Raw genomic sequence first — 17,808 nt, forward strand, 5'->3', positions numbered from 1 at the left:
CTCGAGCCCACGCATTTCAGCTCAAAGGCTCTCGTCCAGGGTAGTTGGAAAGCTATCAGGAAAAAAGATGAACGAATGCTCCATGGAATATTCATCGATTCGATATGCGAAGAGTATAAAGTTACTTGCGCTATGACCTGAAAATTACGCTTGATAATACTGAATCTGTAGTAGAAGGAACAAACAAATCTAAGACCCCTCTCAGACGACAAAGTAAACTCATTAACTCAAAGCTCCTATGGATTAATTATCAAACCTGCAGTGCCTCGACGATCTCGCGAGAGGTCCAGAATGCGCACCGGGCAGCAAGTTCCTCGTAGCCACCCCGAGTGACGTTCTTCCCAATCTGTCGGATCCCACTGTCCGGTCCCCCAATGACCTGCATATAGTAATGATCGTCATCCTGGTTCGTGACATGGCTCCTGTGAGAAGATTCAGCACCAGGAGTAGCAGCCGAAAGAGAGGAAGGAGAGGCTGTGAACCCCTTCCATCCAGTGATAGTACCATTGCCGTGCGAGGGCGACCCGAAAGTCGCAAAGGCAGCCCAGCTCCCGCTAATCTCTGAAGAGAGGGTGCGGTCTGCTGCAGTGGCGTATGCGGCGTACCGCGGACTCCCCTGCGCTTGATTGAAGACGTACGGAATGTCGCTGAAGTGAGAAACACCGAGGTAGGACGCATTGGCGGCCGCGTACCAGGTGCGGAACAACGTTTGGTTGAGGGCGAACAGGTAGTTTGTGGTGGCTAGATCAGTGGCATACTGTGCGTTCATCTGCGCCATGTAGAGCGACGGACAGGCGAAGGCGGCGTCGCGTTGCATCTGGCTGGCCCGGAAGTACTGCGCCGAGATGTTCTCGGAGGAGAGGCCAGAGAAGTCGGAGACCGGGTACAGATCCAGGGCTTTCTTGATGTGGGCGGAAGAAAGGGCGGGATAGGAGGCGGCCAGAAACAGAGCCACGTCTGTGCTGGAGGCAATTGTGGAAAGAGTGGAAAAGGTACCATCGTCCTCGTTCCAGCCGCCGAGGATATCAATGTTGCGGGCAAATTGACCAGTAGTCAGAAGCTTGGATGGGCTATCCGGGATGAAGCTGGATGGGGAGGTCGGAATGAAGACATCCATGCCCGAATCGCCGCCCACTGCATCCTCGTACGCAACGGCCGCTACGTTGAGCTGCTGCATGGATAGGGCTCGGAGGCACTGCAGCTCGGCCGTGCTGGTCGATGCGGTGCAGTTGACAATCTGAGTCAATTGGGCAGTATGGACCGCGGAGATGTTGCTGGCTGTGTCTGTATCGGCCATGGGACTGCCCGATTCCATGATGGCGCGCTGGAAGGGGGCTTTGTGCCCTCGGCCGCCGTACGCAGTAATCTGAAGGCCTACAGCTGTTGCGCCGTCGCTTTCGCCAGCAATAGTGACTCTCTCCGGATCACCTCCAAAGGCACTGATATGCTTCTGCACCCACTCGAGCGCCAGTCGCTGGTCCAGCAACCCTACGTTCTGAGAGTCGTTGGCTGCGAGTGCGGGAGAGTCTGCGAACCCGAAGATTCCCACGCGGTAGTTCATGGCAATGTAAATGATCGGAAAGCCTTTCTGGGCAGCACCAGTTACAAGCCCAGTCGGGTCGTAGGTTGAATCGTAGATTTGCCCGAACGTGTCCCCTCCACCGTAGATCCAGACCAACACAGGGAGCTTGGCCGAAGCAGGGGTGGAGGCTGGCCGATCGATACGGAGAGTGAGACAATCCTCCGACATAGATGTGATATTGTCAAAGAGAGGCAAGCTGGAAACCGCCTGCTGCGGCTGCGGGCATGCTGCACCAGCTTGGGTGGCATTCACCAAGGCGCCGCGGCATAGTTGAACGGCTTCGGCGGCGCGAATCTATTGGCGCCAGATGTGTCTTGCCCATAGCGAATATTTAGGAATGACTCGACGTCATTTGCGATGGTTCCCTCGAAATGTACTTCATCGAAACTCCCCACGACTGTTGGTGGACGATGATAGGAAAGAGGACTGGAATGACTTTGGGGAAAAAGCGCGCATAATGCCAGAAGTGTCCCGGTGTAAACCTTCATTCTGAACGCTTTTTTATCAGGTAAGATGTTGTCTGATGGGGGGAAGTCAGCAGGGGGGAACTTCCAGTGGCGATTTATACCTGAAGTTTGACGAGGGAAGGCAGACAAGCCGCGAGGCTGGATCATAGATGGATGATGGATGGATATAGATCGACATTGCATCCTTCACTTGATTCGATAAGGTGATTGGTCGAGCATCTGGATTACCCTTTCTGGTCTAGTAGCTTAACCACCGTTGCTCCACTCGCGTCGATTAATCAGAGTTGGACCGAACGAGTCAACCACATCCATCTGGCGTACAGCAACCCTGTTCAGGCCGTTGTTCGACACTGGGACGCAGCCAGCAAATTTACCTATCTAGTGCTATGTCTAGTCAGGATAAGTCTTGCTGGAGATTGTCGGGAAGAACTGTTCCGTCTCAGAGGTGCTCCAATGCAGCTGAGATTCTCCACTTTCTTAGGGTACGCCAGCATTACTTACTACGGCACTCGCGGGCTTATGTGTGATTCGTGATATGTATGAGTACATGAAGAGTCGGCCACAATCATCACTGGTACTGCATAAATCATTATCATCTTCATGGGCGCACTCCAAAGCTCTGCCCTTGGCTACTGTTCCAGGTCCTTCTTCATACGTAAGGCCTACATTTCTGATGACAGGAGTGACGGGCAGTAAATTATAAGCTTCTTTCCACCAATGATAATCCTACAGAGGTCGGCTTGAGTTTCACCTCTGCGGCATATAGTGCACAGAAAGTACTTTTCATCGAGAACTGGGATCACGCAAATTAGGAACACCATTTTTCAACTTGGCGACTACGACAGGCAGCCTTTTGAGTAATCTCAATGGCGACAAGTTCCTGAGCATGCGCCCGTCCGATACCCGCATGTTGAATTGGAAAGCCAGAACGTTTGTGGTGGGCAAGCATGTGGTGGGCGACTTTGCCATGTGTCTTTGGGAGGAAATGAATAGCCCCGCCGTGGTCCAAATCTCCCTGGGTGATGCTCTGTATTCCAACGCGAGCATTCGGGTTGCAACGACCATCTATTTTGCCGGTGGCAGACCGGCAGTCACCGTTAACTACTACGACTGCGGCACCCCGGCGAGCCCTAACTCTCTCGACACCCGCAGCGTCACCCACGGCGCATACCGTGGCTATGGAGAGATTTATGAATGCCTCATTCCTGCAGGAAATCTGCTCTCTGGTCTCAACAATGTGTCGATAGCGGTTGCGTCGGTTCATTCGGGAGATGAATATCTCAGCCCGGTCTTTGTACGTTGCCCCCTTCTCTTTCCTCTAGGGGTTTTGTGATGTTGACCGTTCTAGATTCTGGACGCAATTGTACCTTTAACTAGTCAGCAAACCGAGCCCGTTTTTACCAGCCGTTTTTACCATAGGCTCAGCATTTACTGGGATCTTGATATTACTGAGTCGTTTCTCAAACCTGGTCCTGTTGAAGCGTTCCCGAACTCGAACCTTCAGCTTACTGTATTTTTACTCTCACACCTGCGGTGAGAATCACCTGTATTATGATCCTGAACAATTTGCAAATCTTGAATTGGATATTGGGCTTGTATTGATCAAATGGCAGAGGATCAATATAGCACAGCCAGTAGGTTTACCTTATACTATTCTTAGAACTCTATGCAGTATAGACATTATCTACTTCAACATACGGCCCAGTTGCTGCGTTAGCCTGTTGGATTCATCCGTCCAGATGATGATAGCAACCTTTCCAAAGAAATAAAGCTAAAGTAATGTCCCACATACACTCACCGCTTAATTTCGATAAAGGAATAGTGTTACGAAGCAATGAGCTGTACAGTATACTGACAGGAAACAGTCGAATCAATATCAAGACGTAGACTCGTATGTTTCTCAAGTCCAGCGAAGTGGCAAGACAACCCAGTTCACGAGCTCTCTATAACTCTAGACACAATTCACAAATCAACAGATAGCACAGCGGAGTTTCGAGCTGCAGTTTTGAGTGCTCAGAAAGCACACCCTGCTAGCCAAAACCCAACCACCACGAAACAAATCAACCCGGGAAAGGCACCCTCTCAAAAGCCTCCTCGAGACCCACCAGCCCCTTGACACCCAAGTCATCCGCGCCCAAAACCTCCTCCCCAACCGCGGTAAAAGACCTGCCATCCGTGACCTGGAAGTAATGGTGGCTCACATCCATCAGCTCCGCCAACCCGGGCCACAGCGCCCGGTACTCCTCCCTGCTAATCCGCACACACCTCACCCTGCACCCCTTGGCCACCCCAAACGCTTCGAACACATCTCTCAGGGCCCGATACTCCACAACGGCAGACACGATCCTGCCAGGCAACGTCTTACCCGGCTGCTCCAAGACCGCTCGAACAAACACCCCGATATTGACCTTCTCGTCCCCGGCAAGCGGGATCTTCGTCACCGGGTCGATATTCGTCAGGGTGAGATAGCCGTCCGCGCCCCGGACGCGCATGGGCTGGAAGCACGGGATCAGCATGTTGGCACTGTACCAGCCGACCCAGACGAAGGTCGTCTTGGCCAGCAATTGGGGCAGGGATCGGATGAACGCGTCCACGCGGCGCTTGCTCTCGTAGTAGGGCACCGCCGCCTTTCCGTCAGAGTTGGTCTGGGAGTCTGGCAGCGTCGACCAGATAAAGTGCTCCAGCGACTCGGTTGCGGCCGCCGCTTTGGCGATGTTAATCCCCATCTGCGTCTCGAGGGCCATCGCGCCGTCGACACCGTGGGTGGGGAGTGCGTCGAAGAAATTGGTCACGGCGAAGATGGCGTGCGTGCCTGCGAATGCGGTGGTCAGGGAGGTGAGGTCGTGCAGGTCGGCGCGGACGAGCTGGACGCCTTGCCCTGCGAGAGACTGCGCGGCGGTGCTGGACGGGTTGCGCGTTATGGCGCGGATGGTGTAGTCTGCTTTCGAAGGGAGAAGTGCGTTGAGCACGGAGCCGCCTTGGGTGCCGGTGGCGCCGATGATGGCGATGGTTTTAGGCATGCTTGGTTTTGCTTTGGTGTCTGGCTGGATTTATGGGAAGCGATTGCCATGATGCTTGTTGTGTAAGAATACCTCTGGCTGGCTTTATATGGTTATGTTTACTGTTGTCAGATGCGGGGTGGTGAGGTAATGCTAAACTCTATACACCTTATTCTCCGTATCTGCTCCTTTTCTCTGTATCTGATGCATTATTAAGCCCTTGCGGTTGCGGGAACGTGCGAGTGCGGGTTTGCGGAGTTGCGGCGGGCAAAAGTGGGGCTGCAACCCTATCTCTGGATGTTGATTGACACCACCCACGCTTGGGATGAGTTCAACGTGCCTTCTTGGCAGAGAGCATACCTCAACCTTTCAGGGAGTGTAGTATTGTACATCCAGGACCTTGGTAATACTCGACGCTGAAGCGCAAATGGGAAATGCCGCCAGAAGGAGAGCGTTTGCATGCATGGTGTCGAACATATCCAGAAGTCAAATAGTCTCCGAATGGCGCGTATATGTGACTCCATTGATATACATCAGCTTTTTGTCCTCACAGCCCGTGATTGATAGACCCGATCTATACAGAGGCCGAGTCTAGGCGCAGGCCAACAGGGGCCCTTATCTCCAGAGTCAATGCCCGTGAACAGGAGATGTTCAAAGATAATGGCGCCGTATCATACAGCAAATGTCATTGCCATTACTTCAAGATCACGCTCAATTGTCTAATCAGATATTGACAACCTTGATAGCATCGCCCAGAATCCTATCCGTATTTGGCAATAAGCCAGAGTACTTGTAGTGGCCATTCAATTGAGAAAGGCGATTCGATTAACATGCCAAGAGGATTTAGCGACGGGATTTCGATGTTCGTCTCGGTAGATAACCTGAAGCATTGATATCGGCAGTTATCCAAAGTTTGTGAGGCAAAGGGGATCCACCTCAATAGATTAATTATACTAATACCGGCGATTATCCGAAGCTGCTGCATCAGCTACATCGATGCAGTGTACTGCATTGTGATTACCTATCCTCGGTTGCTATGCTAGCCAAGGCTCGGTTTACCAAGCAGCTGTTTTCATTCTATTGTAAATCCCAATGACAGACCAGTTTTCCTGCAGTCGTATACATCGATTTTGAGTTCATACTTCTTTAGACAGAGGGCTTGACATCCCGTGGAAAGGGAAAGCCTAAAGATGCTGGAAAACAGCTTGCGTAAATTGTACACATCCCCATGGCTATCGAGTATAAAGCGATTACTTATCATTCTGGGAGCCAAGGTCATATTACAAACTACGGGTTGGTGGGTAAAAAGAGTGGGGTGGACAGATCGCGGATCACTCATGCACTGCTGTACGTCATTAATTGCCAAGTGAGAGCATGGTAACTCAATACTCATGGCCTATATTAGCCGCCTATAGGATTATAATGATGGCGGCCATGAAGATGGTGAGATCCAACTATCTGAGAAGCTAGCTATGAACCAAGGTGGAGGGCGGTGAATTGGAACCGGAACGAAGCAGTCCAGCCTCCGTCAGATAGGCACAATAAAGATAACTAAGCTGTGTTCAAAGCAGACCCACAGAATTTCAGAACCTACGCAACCAACAACCCCAACTCTTCGAATGCCTCAGCAGCCTCCAGCCCCTGGCACGGGACAATCAGCAGCTTTTCAAAGCGATCCAGCCGCCGCGGCATCGAAACAAGCCAACGCCCTAGGAACGCTTCGTAGGGGAACGTCTCGATAGCCTCCCAACGCGAATGCCGTTGGTCTTCCCGGACCTCACATTCGCCGTCTTCATCCCAGGAAGATATCTCGGTTGACAAGGGCAGCTGCCGCAAAGTATGCAGTCCCACGCAGATGCCTTCACGATACACCGAGTTGACTCCGTAGAGAAAGTAGACTAGGAGCGCGGTGCGTCGGATACACTCGCCGAGTATCCAGTCCTGTCGCGTCTTTGGCGTTCGCAGCTCAGGCTGGGATTGGGCGCGGACAACGAGCTTGAGAGCCATAGTCATGAGAGTCGACCCCTGTTGCTCAGCCGTGATCCGCTGCTGCAGGCTGCCCTGGAAGAGCCGGATGGTCTGGTAGAGCAGTAATGCTTGTAGCCGCGCGAGCTCTTTCAGATCCGCAGCTGGCTTTGTATCAGGGCTCGAACTCGGTTCGGTTGGTTTGAGCAGCTCGAGGACTTCGGCGTCTATCACACGAAAGGCCATCTCCCTGTTTGACTTGATGTTGAGACAGAGGCAGGAACAGGCACCAAAGGCTGTTCGGATAGGCTGTGGCATCTCGCCTCGGTATAGGTCGCGATGCATAAAGACTGTCTCTCCCTGTTGGGCAAATTCCCTGGGATAAACTTTGAGCTCGTCCATTACCCACTGCCATGACCGCGTACTGCCTTGTAATGGTTGGACCTCGCCGAGTGTACCTACAAGTTTAGACGTTGCTGAAAATGAGATACTCTCTGGCGAAAAGCCGGCCGTGGCTCGTGGTAGTCCCTGGCTAGGTGAAGATCCCAGGGAATGCTGTAGCTGTGAGTCGCAGGCAGATAGATCTGTCATCATCATCACCGATGGCTCCAGAAACTCAAACTCTAGATCAGCAGTGGTCACACTGCGTTGTGCTGTCAGCGAGGCGCTTGTCTGGTCTGGCGCAACGGGTCGTTCGCTGGTGGGTCCAGCCGGGCTGGGCGGGTATGCATATCGACAGATCTTATTTGTTCTCCTGCAGTTGTCACACACTGGATGTGCAAGATTACACTTTCTTCGGCCTTTGAAGCAGGCGTTGCAAGACTTGCGCCGTAGCGACATGATGATGATCGGTGGTGGGATTCAGGCGGAAGTGGCGGATCCTGACGCGGCATGCAGTAAGCCTCAAGGCTGCACGTGCTGCACGTGCCTGGTTCTCTGTCTCATAGTTCTTTCAAAACAGAACTCTAGATATCGAAGCAAATGAGTCACCTTAATATATAATGTCTCTCAGTTTAGTATAGTTCACCTCAAGTCTGATTTCGTACTAACTGCATGTAACCTTAGAATGACGGGCTTACAAGCATTCCTCGCTAGAACTATCCTAAGGGATTGAGAACATGAGACGAGCTATACTACCAAACAGAAAACCTTAGTTCCATCTTATATGGTCAAACGCGCTAACCATCTTGTAGGATATTTTATTAGAGAAAAGGAAACCAGTAGAATGGCGAGCTAAACCTTGGCATCACAGCCAAAAGGTATTGATACTTCCGTCCCGTGGAGTAGGCCATGGTTTGATGCGTCTGATCAGAGAAGTCGTTGTGCTTACAAATTATACTAGATATGAAACAGCGCCTGCGAGCCTCTAGAATAGCCGGTACATTCACATATTACTTATAATATCCCTAACCAGCGGACAGTGGCAGTGGCAATTAAACTAGTTAATAATTATCGCAGGAATTACCTCGGTAATATAGAAGCTGAAAAACAAAAATAATAAGTAATTATTTTATAGCAAAAAGCTGGACTTTTATAATATCTAGTTTAGTAAAAATTAGCAAGACAGGAATGCCCTGGGATAGAGGAAATAGACTACGAGCCTAATAGAACTAAAAATTTATTATAATATTTCTTTTCTGAAATAGAGTAAAAGTAGATCCATTAGTACTACTTCTACTAAACTGTAATACTTTAATATATCTCTAATCCTCAGACAACTCTACATAGTCGAATGAAATATATTGATAGCAAAGAACTATCAAGGTGATCATAATTATTCAAGACGATGATCTTTGTCAAGCTTCTGCTACTGACGGTGACGTCCATGGAGTAGGCCGTTATTTGCCTTCATCATGAAGCTCGCATGGCTCGAAGGAATCGTGTGAGATCTCGGGAAGTGACTCATGGACTAATTGAGACTTGGACATATCGCTGAAGCACACGTATGATCACGGGCTAGCAACTGCGCATGTAAGCCTTGCAGAAATATTCTACGAACATCTTGGAGCACAATGAACGATCGGGGATTGTCGTGTCATACCTACGGACGTCATCGCAACAGATTCAATCAACCAGGACATATTGATTTTCAGACTCATCAGTGGCAAGTGATGACCTTTTCCAAAAGCCTGTGTTGGTGAACAGTATCAGCTCTAAATTATAAACTTGATCGGTCACCAGCCTTCATCATACCAGGCCTATCGCCAAGCTTACCCTTTCAAGAACAGGCTTGACTGTATATACACGCTAAGACGTCAGCGATAGAGCCTTGATTCAACCATTTCGTCCGGATCAAGGAATAGATATGAGATTTAGATGCAGCTACACACAATCACGGCACAGGATTATCACACATACGAATAGAGACATAGCGAGAGCATTCGTCATTGGCGCGTGTCTGAACGGCCCTTTGTAGCTTCATGCACTGTGGCCATTAAGGTCGTTGTAAGTGTGTTTGGTAAGTGCGATACGTTTTCGGGCCGAGTACGTGAAGAGGGCAGCAAGGGATGGGACTGCAGGTGTCCAGATCGGGGAAGCACTGGCACTTCTCATATAGGTAATGATTTTCCCTTTGGGGGAGTGTAGATGATATAAAGAGCTGAAGGTCTATTCGAGCGTGTCAGTGGATTTTATCATTAGCATTCAGAGTGACGTACCTTAAATAAACGCCTAGGTATTTTGTATACTGGCTTATTTCTCTTTCGATTGATCATCGCAAATCATTACTGTCCCGTGGCATTTCACCATGAAAGACCCCCAAGATTCAGCGCGCCATTGCCAGGCACAGAAAGACATAAATTCATCCCATGTTCGGGTATCGCATTCGACGACACTACCCGGCGTTCCAGCGCAAAAGATGGAAACTCATGCGCTATCTACCTGGGCGCTTTTGTTGCATGTCTACAACCATCAAGAAAGTGTTACTTTCTCGGTTGTTCGACGTAACAAAATAAGTGAGAAGTCGTCTACAAAAAAGTCCGGCATAGCTCAAACGGTGTCTTGCAAGATCGACGACGACAAAACCCTGCAAGAAGTTTTTGATTCAGTGCCAAATGTCAACGAGTTTGCGTGTTCGGAGAGTCAACAACCAAGGTCTGCTGTTTGCATCAATCCAGATCAGTGCATAAGCCCGGAGGATCTGAAATCAGGGTTCGAGGTATGCATCTGTTGACATGTGTCGAAAGTTATCACTAAGTCGAATGTAGTGTTACATGCTGCTCGATCTACAAATGACAAAGGCGGGAGTAAGTGCCATGGTACGATCGTTCGCCGGCGAGCCACTGGCCGATCTTTCAGCCATTGTCGAGACGTATAGGGCAATATGGAAGGCAATGACAAATACACCGTTGCTGAAGATATCCCAAGTCGATCTTGTTACTGGCCATGGTATCAAGCGTTTTATAGAGTGGCACACGGACCTGACACCCCGTCCACCTAGTACTGTCCATGGGCTTATAAATCGACACGACAAACCAAGGCCAAAGCGATTGCAATTAACAGCACCGCGGAGAAGATCACATACGAGGAGCTTGGTAAAATGTCCGCGGCGATCGCTCACGAGCTAACCGCCAAAGGCATTCAGCACGGAAGCAGAGTAGGGGTGTACTTGGAAAAGTCTGCGTGGGCGGTTGTGGTCATCAGTGGTGTTCTGCGAGCAGGAGCAGCATTAGTCCCACTTGATGTTCTCTGCCCTGAGAATCGTTTGAGATACATTGCCCAGAAGTCTGAAATGCGAGCGTTGATCACTGAGACAGAATTGAGTGACAGAGCTACCAAGACGATTTGCGGAAATCTCGAGCTCATCATGCTCCGCAGCCTGAAGCAGCTCCAAGTTCCCGCTGATTGGGTCAAAGAAACAGCCGTCGACCCTTCACAAATTGCCTATATTATGTTCACTTCCGGAAGTACAGGCAAGCCCAAAGGGGTTTTGCATGAGCATAAGGCAGTGGCAGGAAGTTTGCAGGATGTTACCCAAGCTTTGGGCATGAGCCCGGAAACAAGACATTTGCAGTTTGCCTCCTTCTCATTCGATGCTAGCGTTCTGGAGCTTTTTGGGCCTTTGATCGTGGGAGGGACAATTTGCGTGCCATCGACGGAGGAGAGAGTGGAGGATCTGCAGTCGGTCATGCGTCAACTTGAAGTCACAGATGCCACTCTGACTCCGGCAGTTGTCACACAATTAAATCCATCAGATCTGCCATCACTAAGATGCATTTCGATCGGAGGAGATGCGCCAAGTTCACACATCCTTTGCAAGTGGTCTCAACAGGTCGCGTTGAATAATGTGTACGGCACCACCGAGATATCTGTCTGGGACACTATCAAAGTCCGGATGAAACCAGGCGATTATCCCAAAAGTATAGGACACGGGATCCACGTCAACTGCTGGATCGTTGATCCCCGCAATATAGAAAGACTTCTTCCAATTGGCGCTGTTGGAGGAGCTGCTCATACAAGGTCCGTATCTAGGCAAAGGATACTTGGACGACCCCGTTCAAAGTTCATCGGCGTTTATCGAAGCACCAAAATGGTACGCTCGTTTTCAAGATACAGCAGGGTGCTCTATGTACCGAACCGGAGACCTGGCAAAGTTCGACGTGGACGGTAATGTCACTTTTGTCGGCCGCGAAAGTGGCTTCATTAAGATCCGCGGCATGCGTGTGGAGCTGACGGAGATTGAAAGAGTGATTGGATCTGTGATTGCTCCGCGTAAAGCAGCAGTCATTCTCTCCGGCGCTGATCACGAGGATGACAGTACAGAGATTATGGCTTACGTCGAGGCACCTTCGGATATCATCCCGTCGTTGGCCGATGACCTACATGCAGCAATGGAGAAATTGCCTTCGTATATGATACCCTCAGTTTTCCTGCCTGTTGAATCAATGCCACTGACAGATTTCAAGAAGAAGGATAGGCGGGGTCTGCGTGAATCAGTCTCTCGTATAAATAGCACGGATCTTGTTGCGTACAGGCCAGGGCCCTCTTCCATGAGACAGTGGGAGAAGATTGACCCGAATAGGAAGTTTACCATAGAGCTTAGCAACATGGTTGCAGATATGTTAGACGCTCGGAAAGATCAGATCGCTCAACGTCTCAGAGGCCATGATTTCCCAGTATCGAGTATAGGGCTTGATTCCGTTCAAACGGCACAACTCACGGGGCTTATACGAAGAGCTTGGGGGCTAAACATCAGGGTCGAAAAGCTACAAGAGCCGGGATCAACAATCGGAAGACTCGAGAAGATTTTCCAAGGCGATGAGGAAGTGGACGACCTCGGCGTGAGATTAGATCTCCTCGAAGAGCTAGACGATGTTGTGCCACATCTGAGGGCCCCTCCACAGCCTAGAGAGGCGGTGTTTGTCACCTCACTGACAGGATTTCTTGGGACTCAGGTACTGCGCTGCTTGCTAGCGGAGCCCACGGTCTAGCGCATCATTGGTCTGGTTCGGGCGACCGACATGAGAGAAGCCGAGCAAAAAATTCAGCATCATGCCGAGGTTGGTCAATGGCGGACTGACAGACTAGACTCGCGCGGTGAGATCTGGCTTGGAGACTTGAGCAAGAACAAATTGGGACTGTCAACAGAACAATGGGACTGTCTCACTGGAAACTCGAGCGAGACGCGAATTGATGGGATCATCCACAGCGGGGCGAAAGTCAACTGGCTTGATTCCTTTGAGACTCTCAGAGCGACTAATGTGGATAGTACCGTGCAGATTCTGGCTGCCGGAGCTTCCCAGCCCATTCCCTGTGTTCTGACATACGTTTCGGGCGGATATCTTCCCGCCGCAGAAGAGTCAAGAGAGGATACCGCGCGGAAGCTCGAGCGTGCCGGTGGATATGATCAGACCAAATTCTTGTCAAGGCTTTTGGTGGACGAATATAACGGCGCCCTCGATCGAGCTGAGAATCCATTCATTCGAAAGCGCAGACGATCCAGCCAGGCTACATTGTTGGTACAAGGGCTGAAGGCGATGCGCACACGGAGGACTTTTTATGGCGCTTCGCGTTCAGCATTCTCAGTCTTGGCGCGATAAGCAAGAATTTGACCGATGCGCACATTCCGGTAGCCGGAGTCGATCAGATCGCGCAACTGATCGTGGAGCGTGCGCTCAGAAGAACACCGCAGTCCGAGTGTGCCATCGACTGCTGGGATGGAATCACCTTGTGCGAACTGTGTGGAATACTACAGCAACAGACGGGAAAGTCCATCGAGGTCAAGAATCACGATGTCCGGATGCGAGCGCTGCGTTCGGATATCAATTCCAGAAGTGACCAGCCGTTTCTACCTGTGTTGGAGTGGTTCGAAGACAATCAGTGGCAATTCGCGAACAGTGCAGGGGGCTCTGCTCATGAGGCAGTTTTTGAGCGAACAGAGATTGTTGACGCGATTATCAAGAGCGTGTCGTACCTGATCGGAATAGGATTCCTGCCATATGAGGATGATAGGAAAGGGTCAGAGGGGAGTCGGAAAATGCCGATTTACAAGCGATCCAATTAGGCGAAGTGTGAGTTGATGGTATATCATAGATTGAAAAGAAACTGAGCGAAAGAATGAGTTTGAGCCAAGCTCTGGTTAGACAATGTGGTGATGGAGAGAACTAGAGAAGTGGTGATGAGGAAGTGAAGGAGTAGAGTAGACTAGTTGAAGTCACGCCGTCGATCATGTGCTCTTTCCTTCCTTCCGCTTCTTCAACCTCATCTCTTTCCTCTTCTACATCTTCGCCCATCACCGAGCTGCGGTATAGTAACAGGCATGTACTCGAAAATTGCATGACCTAGATCGGGTAGATCATTACGAGAAGGCTAGCAATTCTATAATTTGTTATGTCTATTTGATCTGTTCTCTTAACCATTTGTGACGCTACTCCAGCTGATCCAAGGTATGGCAAAAAGTGTGCATAAGATCCTAGTCAGTTGTTTCGTTTCGATTTGACAATCACTGAATAGACTTCTGACTGTGACATAGTGTCAATTGCACTGTAAACCTGCAGGGCTTGCATTAGCCAATGCTTGAACAATGTGGCGCGTCGGAGACATACAGCGGGACATCAAACCATGTTCTCCCCGGCAGCAAGCCCTGACTCGAAACTGCCGGGATTTGGCTGTGACCTGATTAACCACCGGTGGAGAAGCCTATTTTTGCCTCGGGCAAACTTTGCATCAGAGGCTTCCAGGCACTGAATCCCATTGACTGAGAGCCGCTGTCCGACCCACACACTGTGCACCACAGTGCTCTGATTGCACAAATTGTGCTGCTGACAAACGCAGTATTGCCTGAGGATCCACTGGAGTGTCGGAGACTTATACCGAAAGGGGAGGTGATCAAGGGCGCCCGCGTTGGAATGTTCCGCACGCTGGGTCTGCTCTACCAAACCGCCTTGGATGCCGAATTTCGAGCGATTGACATCTCCACTCTGGATTTCAAATCATGTTTCCAATGGATTCTATCCAGCCCGTATAAAGGTCGCAGAATGTCCTGCCGGCGTCTTATCGCGCCAGTCTGGCATCTATCGCATCTCTCGTTATCAGAACCTCACCATGTCCCTTCCCGACGTTGATATCGCCCCGGCCCAGGGCATTTCCTACTTCACCCCCGCCCAGGATCCTCCCGCTGGCTCGGCAGCCAATCCTCAGACTAGCGGCAAGCCCGTTCCCAAGCTCTACCAGCCATTGACGGTCCGCGGCCTCACGTTCCAAAACCGCCTTGGTGTAAGTTTATCGCTGTATCTTTCGGAGGGCTCGTGAACTGACTTGCCCATTCATAGCTCGCTCCCCTCTGTCAATACAGTGCCCAGGATGGCCATATGACCCCCTACCACATTGCCCACCTGGGCTCGATCGCTCAGCGCGGTCCCGGCTTGATGATGATCGAAGCGACCGCCGTCCAGCCCGAGGGTCGTATCACCCCCCAGGACGTGGGTCTCTGGAAGGATTCGCATATTGAGCCCATGCGCCAGGTCGTTGAGTTCGTGCACAGCCAGAACCAGAAGATCGGAGTGCAGCTGGCCCACGCCGGTCGCAAGGCCAGCACCGTGGCTCCCTGGGTGTCCACCGCCGTCGTCGCGACCGAGAAGGTTGGCGGATGGCCCGACAACGTCAAGGGTCCCAGCGACATCCCCTTCGCCGATTCCTTCCCCCAGCCCAAGGCCATGACCAAGGATGATATCGTCCAGTTCAAGAACGACTGGGTTGCCGCCGTCAAGCGCGCCCTCGCGGTTGGCGTCGACTTCATCGAGATCCACAACGCCCACGGCTACCTGCTGTCCTCCTTCCTGTCTCCTGCTGTCAACAACCGCACCGACGAGTATGGCGGCTCCTTCGAGAACCGCATCCGTCTGTCCCTCGAAATCGCCCAGCTAACCCGTGAGACTGTCGGCCCCAACATGCCCATCTTCCTGCGCATCTCCGCGTCCGACTGGCTCGAGGAGGTCCTGCCCGAGCAGAGCTGGAACAGCGACTGCACCGTCAAGTTCGCGCAGGAGCTGGTCAAGCAGGGCGCCGTCGACCTGATCGACATCAGCTCGGGCGGCGTCCATGCCGCGCAGAAGGTCAAGTCAAGCCCCGGTTTCCAGGTGCCGTTCGCCGCCGCGGTCAAGAAGGCCATCGGCGACAAGCTGCTTGTGTCGGCCGTCGGCGCCATCACCAACGGCCGTCAGGCCGAGGAGATCATGGAGAAGGACGGCATCGACGTGGTCCTGGTCGGCCGTGGCTTCCAGAAGGACCCCGGCCTCGCCTGGACCTTTGCCCAGCACCTCGACGTCGAGATCTCCATGGCCAGCCAAATCCGCTGGGGCTTCACCCGCCGCGGCGGCACCCCGTACATCGACCCCTCGGTGTACAAGCCCTCTATCTTTGATATGTAATGACCTTTAGATTGTACATAGATAACCTCACCCTTAATTGCATATATATAATTCACCACCCTTCAACCACCCTCCCAGAAACACATACTGGAATAACAACGTTCCGGGGGAGAACCCCCGGACTCCTCTTTTCTTTCAGCTTCCCAGCTGTACTCAACCTCCAACCAGAATATAGCGTAAACTACACGAGAATAACAACTTCCCGGGGGAGAACCCCCGGACCCCCCTTTTCTTTCAGCCTCCCAGCTTAACTCAACCTAATAATCAAGCCTATACAACACGACTAAACCACTCTACCACATTTGTTAAAAGAAGAATATCCGGGGGAGACCCCCGGACCCCCCCTTTCCATTAATACCTACAGCCCCGGAGTATCGGCAACCCTAAATACATACTTGACGGCACTAGCCTTATTATCCCTCAAATCCCTCATCGCCCCCTCCACCCCCGCCAACCCATCTTCCCTCACCTCGAAAGGATGCCCCTCAAACTCCCCACTCGCAAGCGCCCGAGAGAACCACCGACAAGCCACGAAACACAGATCCCGCGCATCATCAACACCCCCAATCTGATGCGCACTGCTCACCCACGTATTCGTCTTCACGCCAGGGGACACATCATACGGACAAGGGAGAACGTAGTTCACCTGCCCGCCGGGGTGGATCACGTCCCGGATGACGGCGGAGCTGTCCTCTGAGACGATGGTGTCGAGGACGTGGTGGATGGTTAGCTCCGCGGAGGAGGAGGCGCGGGCGAGCGCAGCCTTCACGCCGGCGATGGTCTCCGCCGGACCGGAGCGGTAGTCGACGATGGCATCGCCTTTGCTCTCGTCCAGGAAGCGTCGGATGTATGTTGCGCCGCGGCCTGCGATGGCGATGATCGGGTCGATGTTGCTTTTGCGGGCGAGTTTGATGGCGAACGCGCCTACGGCGGTGCTGCCGCCGTAGATGAGGAGGGGGGTGGTGGGGTGAGTGGACGGTGAGGGTGTCCAGGGGGCTGGGAGGCGGTGGTGGTGGTAGAGCGAGACGATCGCTGTTAGGGCTGCGAGGGGGATTGTTGCTGCGTCTGTTGGGGTTGTGAGTATACTTTTCAGATAGGATGGGGAGGAGGGAAAGGATAGGGTAGAATAGACGCACCCTCGAAGGACACCTTCTCCGGCAGATGGAAGGTCGTGTGGCTCCAGGCCACGGCGTACTCAGCGTACGAGCCCCCAGGCTCGAGCATCTCGTGGAACGCGCCGACGCGGTCTCCGGGCTGTGGTTCCTTGGTTAACACCATGCTGTAGATGAGGAATGGGAGGAAACAACCTTGAACTCAAACACGTTCCGGCCCACCTTCTCAACCACACCGGCAATATCGTCGCCCTGGTTCACCCCGTCCTTGATGTGCGCGTAACGCTCCCCAAACGCCTCGTCGGACCCTGCCAGCTCAGGCACCTTCCAGTCCTTCGGGTTGGATCCGGACACCACTACCCTGATGAGGACTTGGTCGTCGTTGATCTCGGGGATTGGTGAGTCAACCAGCTTGCAGCTGGGCCCCGGGAGGTTGATGATCTGCTTCATGGTGGTCGTTCGGTGTGGTGCGGTGGCAGTACACTTCGGTAAATCTCGACCTGCAATTTGGCTGCAGAGCGAGATAAATACTCGACCCAGCCCTGATTACCCCATAGTGGCCTCACTTTTCTCCAATGTGCCAATTATTAAGCAGGGTGGAGACCATGGATACTTGACGTCACCTGAAGAAGCTTATGTCGGGCTTGTGCAAGACCAAGACGGAGGGGAGAATGCATCCGGGGTTCAATCAAGCAGCAAGATGGAAAAATGGATTCTTCACGGATGTTGCTCGGCCGTGATCCGCTTCTTGTCGGGCAACGGCAGTTGTTGAACAAAGTGGAGCCTGGAAATCTCCTCGAGACGGGGCATTGGAGA

At 51.9% G+C, this 17,808-nt stretch overlaps 7 protein-coding genes across 7 annotated transcripts; 3 read left to right on the forward strand and 4 right to left on the reverse strand.

The window, feature by feature from the left end:
* Nucleotides 1-250: 250 nt before the first annotated feature.
* Nucleotides 251-2,070, reverse strand: BO97DRAFT_414024 (carboxylesterase family protein; the record flags this gene model as incomplete). Its single annotated transcript, XM_025696327.1, has 2 exons — nt 251-1,876; nt 1,960-2,070. 2 exons carry the CDS (start codon nt 2,068-2,070, stop codon nt 251-253), a joined length of 1,737 nt encoding a protein of 578 aa, XP_025551814.1.
* An 865-nt stretch (nt 2,071-2,935) lies between these two features.
* BO97DRAFT_424296 (galactose-binding like protein) lies at nt 2,936-3,586 on the forward strand (the record flags this gene model as incomplete). Its single annotated transcript, XM_025696960.1, has 2 exons — nt 2,936-3,343; nt 3,398-3,586. 2 exons carry the CDS (start codon nt 2,936-2,938, stop codon nt 3,584-3,586), a joined length of 597 nt encoding a protein of 198 aa, XP_025551815.1.
* Nucleotides 3,587-4,109: 523 nt separating this feature from the next.
* BO97DRAFT_414026 (NAD(P)-binding protein) lies at nt 4,110-5,069 on the reverse strand (the record flags this gene model as incomplete). Its single annotated transcript, XM_025696328.1, has 1 exon — nt 4,110-5,069. One exon carries the CDS (start codon nt 5,067-5,069, stop codon nt 4,110-4,112), a length of 960 nt encoding a protein of 319 aa, XP_025551816.1.
* A 1,373-nt stretch (nt 5,070-6,442) lies between these two features.
* On the reverse strand, nt 6,443-7,860 carry BO97DRAFT_405261 (uncharacterized protein). Its single transcript, XM_025695153.1, has one exon. The coding sequence runs from the start codon at nt 7,413-7,415 to the stop codon at nt 6,639-6,641; it is 777 nt and encodes a 258-aa protein (XP_025551817.1). The 5' UTR covers nt 7,416-7,860; the 3' UTR covers nt 6,443-6,638.
* Nucleotides 7,861-9,759: 1,899 nt separating this feature from the next.
* Nucleotides 9,760-13,527, forward strand: BO97DRAFT_451260 (acetyl-CoA synthetase-like protein; the record flags this gene model as incomplete). Its single annotated transcript, XM_025698975.1, has 7 exons — nt 9,760-9,967; nt 10,001-10,170; nt 10,220-10,258; nt 10,453-11,471; nt 11,515-12,406; nt 12,443-12,966; nt 13,029-13,527. 7 exons carry the CDS (start codon nt 9,760-9,762, stop codon nt 13,513-13,515), a joined length of 3,339 nt encoding a protein of 1,112 aa, XP_025551818.1. The 3' UTR covers nt 13,516-13,527.
* A 999-nt stretch (nt 13,528-14,526) lies between these two features.
* Nucleotides 14,527-15,880, forward strand: BO97DRAFT_477685 (NADH:flavin oxidoreductase/NADH oxidase; the record flags this gene model as incomplete). Its single annotated transcript, XM_025700574.1, has 2 exons — nt 14,527-14,726; nt 14,783-15,880. Exons 1-2 carry the CDS (start codon nt 14,556-14,558, stop codon nt 15,878-15,880), a joined length of 1,269 nt encoding a protein of 422 aa, XP_025551819.1. The 5' UTR covers nt 14,527-14,555.
* Nucleotides 15,881-16,238: 358 nt separating this feature from the next.
* Nucleotides 16,239-17,646, reverse strand: BO97DRAFT_451277 (zinc-binding alcohol dehydrogenase family protein; the record flags this gene model as incomplete). The annotated part of the gene is made up of 3 exons (XM_025698976.1): nt 17,188-17,646; nt 17,017-17,134; nt 16,239-16,945 (listed from the first exon to the last, which is right to left on the reverse strand). The coding sequence occupies exons 1-3, from the start codon at nt 17,440-17,442 to the stop codon at nt 16,239-16,241; spliced, it is 1,080 nt and encodes a 359-aa protein (XP_025551820.1). The 5' UTR covers nt 17,443-17,646.
* Nucleotides 17,647-17,808: the final 162 nt, after the last annotated feature.

Source organism: Aspergillus homomorphus, assembly GCF_003184865.1.
Source record: "Aspergillus homomorphus CBS 101889 unplaced genomic scaffold BO97scaffold_16, whole genome shotgun sequence".
Taxonomy (NCBI): Eukaryota; Fungi; Ascomycota; class Eurotiomycetes; order Eurotiales; family Aspergillaceae; genus Aspergillus; species Aspergillus homomorphus.

Bases quoted from the DNA above. Each gene is read 5' to 3' on its own strand.
- BO97DRAFT_405261 (XM_025695153.1), bottom strand. From the start codon at position 7,415: ATGGACGAGCTCAAAGTTTATCCCAGGGAATTTGCCCAACAGGGAGAG.